Source organism: Botrytis porri (genome assembly GCF_014898465.1).
Source record: "Botrytis porri strain MUCL 3234 chromosome Unknown BPOR_024, whole genome shotgun sequence".
Classification (NCBI taxonomy): domain Eukaryota; kingdom Fungi; phylum Ascomycota; class Leotiomycetes; order Helotiales; family Sclerotiniaceae; genus Botrytis; species Botrytis porri.
In genome coordinates, this window is record NW_024066098.1 from 286,613 (window position 1) to 292,774 (window position 6,162).

The 6,162-nt window shown below is 38.7% G+C and overlaps 1 protein-coding gene across 1 annotated transcript; it reads left to right on the forward strand.

The window, feature by feature from the left end:
• Nucleotides 1-306: 306 nt before the first annotated feature.
• On the forward strand, nt 307-4,542 carry EAF01_011769 (uncharacterized protein; the record flags this gene model as incomplete). The annotated part of the gene is made up of 1 exon (XM_038920027.1): nt 307-4,542. The coding sequence occupies one exon, from the start codon at nt 307-309 to the stop codon at nt 4,540-4,542; it is 4,236 nt and encodes a 1,411-aa protein (XP_038764557.1).
• Between the last annotated feature and the right edge of the window lie 1,620 nt (nt 4,543-6,162).

Consider the following 6,162-nt stretch of genomic DNA (forward strand, 5'->3'; position numbering starts at 1 on the left):
CTAACTATTATTCTAAGGATTTCTTTGATAATTATTATTAGTAATAATTCATTTCAATAAGGGGGTAATAATTCAACTAAAAACCCTTCCAAGTAATCATCATTTTTCCTACCCCTTATGCGAGGGCCCTTTCATGGCATAAAAGGAGGGCACGGCCGTTATTTGTCTGGGAACATAACCCCAAGACCCCACACGACCCCCACATGATTTTATAAAAGGGATTTCACAAAAGGGGATTTCTTGGGTTCCTCATCCCCGCCTCCCATCCCGATCTTGCAACCGTAGAACGTCTCGTTGCCATTCCGCATGGCCTGCGACCTCGCATACAACTCTGACCACCAGGTTCTGATCTGCACACAGTGCCAGACGTGCATCGCTCCAGGGGCCCGAAGTATCGCGCAACACCTCCGAGCCGAACCCCACCGCCTGTCAGGTGATCTTTTGAAAGCTCAACTGAGCTACGCTCAATCGTTAAGTCTGAAGACGAAGCGTCAATTGCGAGAAGACAAACCTGCGCGTAGGGCTGCGCAGTTAGAGCATCTCAGAGTCTTCCACGGCTTTCAGTGTTTATCATGCGATCCATCCTTTTTAACCACTCACCTCCCACGAATGCGGGATCACATGGTGACTCATGGCCGGAAAGCGAGCGAGCACAAAGCGACCCCGCTATGGCAGGCATGCTTACTCCAAACGTACTTTACTGCACCGAGGTATGTTGATTACTTTGTGGTTGTTGCAAATCCTGGGCCCCATGGTGGAAATGGCGATGTGATCCCTTTAACCCGGTCGGAGAAGGATTCCATTGATCAGATTGAGCAAGATGCGTTGAATGTCAAAAAGGATCTCTTCAAGGCAGCTGGCGTCGTTCGGGACATTAAGGAATCTCGCTCCGAGAGGGTACCGTGGTTGCACGACGTCACCAAGTTCCCTTTTCACTTAGTTCATTTAAAAGACGAGGAGATTTGGGCTTCGTATAAGCTCCCATCGAAGAAGGAATTGGATGGAGATTACCTTGAAGCGGATGATCCTCAACTTGTTCGCATCCTCCATGCCGCCGAAGCTATGATGCGAGATGCCTATCAATTGTGCTCTGATACATCCCCCGATCGTAAGATGACTCAGCAGCGAGCTAACATCCTCAATGAATTTTATTCCGGAGCGAGTGGCAAGGCGGATGGGTTCCGATATCACAAGAATGCTTCGACGTTGGTCAAATACTTCCTGATCGGGAAACAACTCTTGGTATATTATTATCGAGTGGTGTATTCGGAGGATGGCTTTTTCACCGCCACGGAATCGGATCAATCATTACCACGTGATATTATCGAACCGACCTCAACCCAAATTCGTGCGATGGATGCTATCATGGAAGCCTTGAATATGGAAGATCCCGAAGAATCTGAATTAGCTTTGAAGCATGCTATTCGACGATTATATCTAGCCTTGATTTGTCACTCGATTGGAAGTGCACCGTTTAAATCACCGGTCTTGAGTTTTTGTGCTATGAAGAGTCGCATGATTTATGGGCGGGGATTGTGGGAAGAGCCAGGAAATTTTAATAGTTACCTGTCGGCTCTCACGTGGACGGCGCAACTGATCCTCTTTGGTTTTGTCTGTTTTCAAGAGCAAGAGGACGAAGATCAAATTCCCATTCTCCTCACCACGCTCTGCAAGAAGTTCTTTCAACAATTAGCCGAGACCCCCTTCGGTTACATTCTTCAGTGGCGTTTATATTTATTCAAGGTGAGTAAGGCTTCCATTGCTAAACACCAAGCTCGATGGTCTTTGGATCGACAGATTGTGGGGTATCGCGGGGTAGAAATATCCATGGAACAGATTTCGAACGTGGTGCTTTCGGAATTTCAACAAGCTCACTCTCTCCTGTACGATGAATTGTTATTTGGCATGCAAGATTTAATTTCGATGGTTTCGTGGCGGATGAAGGATGATCTGGATTCCGAGGATTTTGGGGATTCTTGGCTCTCCCACTCACACAATTCGGAATTTTTAGAAGGGGCAGATCTGAGGCTTTTTCGATACATCAAGACGAACACTAAATTGCACACCACTTTCTTCAAGGTTGATCAAGAGGGAGGGTTAATCTTGTGTTCGAAAGCTATGAAGATATATGAAGTGCAAGCTCAGGAATTCTTAAAGCGACTCTTGATCCTCTGTCACATTGCTCCTGGTCCACCTCTGCGAGAGCCCGAATTGCTTTCTATCACGTGGCGGAATATGGAACGACAGCGACATATTTATATTTGGGAAAAGTTGGTGATGATCTATACCCAATATCACAAAGGACAACAACAATCTGGTGCATACAAGAATAATATTCGATTTCTCCCGAAAGCTATTGGGAATTTATTACTTACTTATATTGCATATGTTATTCCCCTTCGACAAATCTTTCTTCGACAAGAAAATCCGACCGCTTTGATATCCCCGTACCTCTGGTCCAATCTTCAAGGGACTGTGTGGGTAGATGGAGTTATTTCGACTTGCTTACGGAAAGCATGTAAACGTGCTCAGGTTTCGATACTACACACTTCCAATTGGCGACAATTTGCTGCTTCCATCACGAAAGAGAAGTTTACTACGAGAGAACAAGCCAACTTTGATCTGGACCATACTCCTGGTGAATTTGTTGAAGATGAATCCGATTTGAGGGCGTTGGCCGAATTTAGCAATCACAGCTTTCAAACCTTCAATGTAGCTTACGCTGGAACGACCAATCTCACCATGAATACTATGTTGCATCGAGGCTTTCGGGCTTCGGCTAGTTGGCATTCCTTCTTTCGATTCGATTTCGTTCTGCAAGGGAAGCGAGCCTCGAGTCCATCGGATGCTCTAGTGTTGCGAGCCGCGAAACGAAGTCGATTTCGTCAGAGGCAAGGGTACTCGGAAGAGGATTTACTTCAAGTGGCTCAAAGATTATTCCCTTCTGTCACTTTTCAATTTCGTCAACCTGGTCAACGTCGTGGGGTGTTGACTACTTTTGGAACTACCTTTCACGAACAAGTCATCTTGATCTTGGGAACCGGCTCCGGCAAGACCTTAATTCCTATGCTCAGCGCTAGCCTTGCGGACGCTAGCACCACCATCATGATCATTCCTATGGTGGCCTTGCGGATTGACATGATCAAACGTTTTAATGCAGTTGGGATTCCCTCGGTCGTGTGGTCGGTGGAGTGTCGGGAAACCCCTCCATTGGTGATCGTATCGGCTGAAGCGGTTTGCAACGATAGCTTTTTGGAATACGCTCAAGGGCTAGTCTTTCGACAGAAATTGGATCGCATCATCATGGATGAGTGTCACCTTACCATTACTACGAGTGAGTATCGCTCTTGCATGACGCAAGTTGGGTGGTTCATTCGACAAATTCGTACTCAATCCATTTGGCTATCTGCCACCTTGCCTCCGGTGATGGAAGAATTATTCATCGAACAGAACAAATTGGTTTGCCCTCAAATCATTCGAGAGTCGACCAATCGATCTAACCTTCAATATCTTGTTAGTTATGGAGATGGAGTTGATTCTTTGATGGAGAAAGCGAGAGAGTTAATTGAAGTGTGTTGGCCCGATCCTAATATCTTTGATCAAAGTTGTGATAAGATTATTATCTACTGTCGCACTCGTGATGTTGCTGGCGCGGTAGCAGAATTGATGAATTGTCCTCTGTACACATCAGAATCCGGGACGGTTCGCGAGAAGGGGGAGATCATTCAACGGTGGCTCTCCAATCCTCAGCAACCCGTGATCGCTGCTACGTCCGCTCTCGGGATTGGATTTGATTACCCTCACATTCGATGGGTCATTCACCTCGATGCTCCAGAGCGGGTGACGGCTTTCTCTCAAGAATCCGGTCGGGCGGGACGCGATGGGAGGAAAGCTTCCTCCATCATCTTGTTAAATTCGACTTGGAGACCTCAACGTGATACCTTTCTTCCACCCGATCAAGCTACCATGCAACTCTACCTCACTCAACAATATTGCTCACGTGGCGTCCTCAGTCAATTCCTCGATCGGCCTTCGGATTGGCGTTGGTGCATGTCAAGTGATGAGGTCTGTCAAGTGTGTAGGGAACCTCATGAGGAACCTCGCCCCCCTCATTTGATATACACTTTAAATCCATCTACTATAGAAATTGAATCCACTGGCCCTCGAGAGATTCACACTCAAGATTTTCGACAGGATCAAATCCTCGATCGATACGAGCAGGATCTCCTAACCTTTCAGGATTCTTGTCTCTACTGTCGAATTCACCATCGTCGCTTCGATCACCTCTCTTCACAATGCTCTCGAAGATTTGATTGGATTAATGCTAAGGGGGAAGCTCTACAAGCGTGCCAATTTGACGAGAGAGATTGGATGCCACGATACATCGTGTGTTGGAATTGTTATCAACCACAAGATATCTGTCGAGTGGCCGATCCTGATCACGAAGAGAGCGAGTGTCGATTTCCGAACATGGTGATTCCCATTTGCGTGGCGGCATATAAGAGGGTGGGGGGGGGTGGCATGGCTCGAGAGGCATTTTGAACGAACGTGGGAAGATCTTCTTGCGTATATGATTTGGCTTGGGGAGAGGACTGATTTGGAGGGGAATGAATGGGTTTACGGGAATAAGGTTGCAGCTCTTATATTAAGGGAATTAGAATAGAGTAATGATAATAATAAGATAAGAATAAAATAATGAATAAAGGGTTCTAGTAATAAAGTAAGAGATCAGGGTTAAAGTTGGAAGAGATTTTTAAAATGATTAAGAACCGCTACGTATTTTAAAAAGGGTGAGGGTAAGGGTAAGGGTAAGGGTTAGGGTTAAGAGATAATAAGAAAGGAATTAGGGTTAATGAAATATTTAAAGAATGAAATAAGAGAATATATAAAAGTAAGATTTAAAATTAAAGAATAATATTAAAAAGATAATAAAAGAATTTTATAGAATAAGGAAATATAGATTTAGAAAAAAATTATTAAAAAAAATAGGGTTTAATAGAATTAAATAATTTTAAAAAAGAAAAGTAAAAAATTAAATTGAAATTAATAATTGGGTTAAGAATTAGGATTATTATTAAATTATTAAATTTAGAAGAATAAATTAGGATTTGAAATAATAAATATTGAATTGAAAATATAAAATGAGTTAGAGTATTTAATTAAAGATTATGAATATTATTAGGGTTATAAATTGGAATTAGGGATTTATTAAAGAATTAAAATTATTAATTTGTTAAAGGATTAGGGTTAAAAGTATATAATATAGAATATTAATTTAATAATTGAATTAAAAGAGGATTGAAAAATAAATTTAATAAAAAAGAAAAAGATTGAAAGATAAATATAATATAAAAATAAATTAAAGATATAAGATATTAAATATTGATTTAAATAAATAAAAAAGTATATTTAAAGAATGATATTATTAAAGGGTTAGGGTTATTAATTTTTAGGGTTAGAATTAAAATTAAAAAGTAATAAAAGAATGTATAAATATAATAAATAATAAAAGTAGGATTTAATTGAAAAAAGAAATAAGATTTATTATTTAATATAAATATAAAGATTTTATAAAAAGATTAAGATTAAGAATTTTATTTAATAAAAGATTTATTAATTATAATAATAAATAAAATTTTATAAAGAAGAAGAATAAATAATAAAAGTAAGGTTTAGGGTTTAATATAAAAATAAAATTTATTAATGAATAATAAGATTAAAATTATTAATATAAAATAAAAAGGGAATTATAAAAAAAGAGAAAAAAAAAAGATTTAGAAGAAAATAATAATATTAATAATAAAAAGATAAAAGATATTGATTTAAAAAAAAATAAAAAAGAAAAAAAAATTAAATTAAATTAATTAGAATAATAATAATATATTTTTAAAAATGAATAAAATTTAAAAAGATAATTAATTAAAGGATTAGGGTTATTAATTTTTAGGGTTGGAATTATAAATTTTTGAAACGATTAGTATTAGAAATATATAATATAAAATATTATTTTAATGATTGGAGAAAAAGTATTAAAAAATAAAATAAGAAAAGATTGAAAAATAAATATAATATATAGAAAATGAAAATTTAAAAAATTAAAAAATATAATATATTAGATATTAATTTAGATAAATAAAATAAAAATAGATATTTTAAAAATAA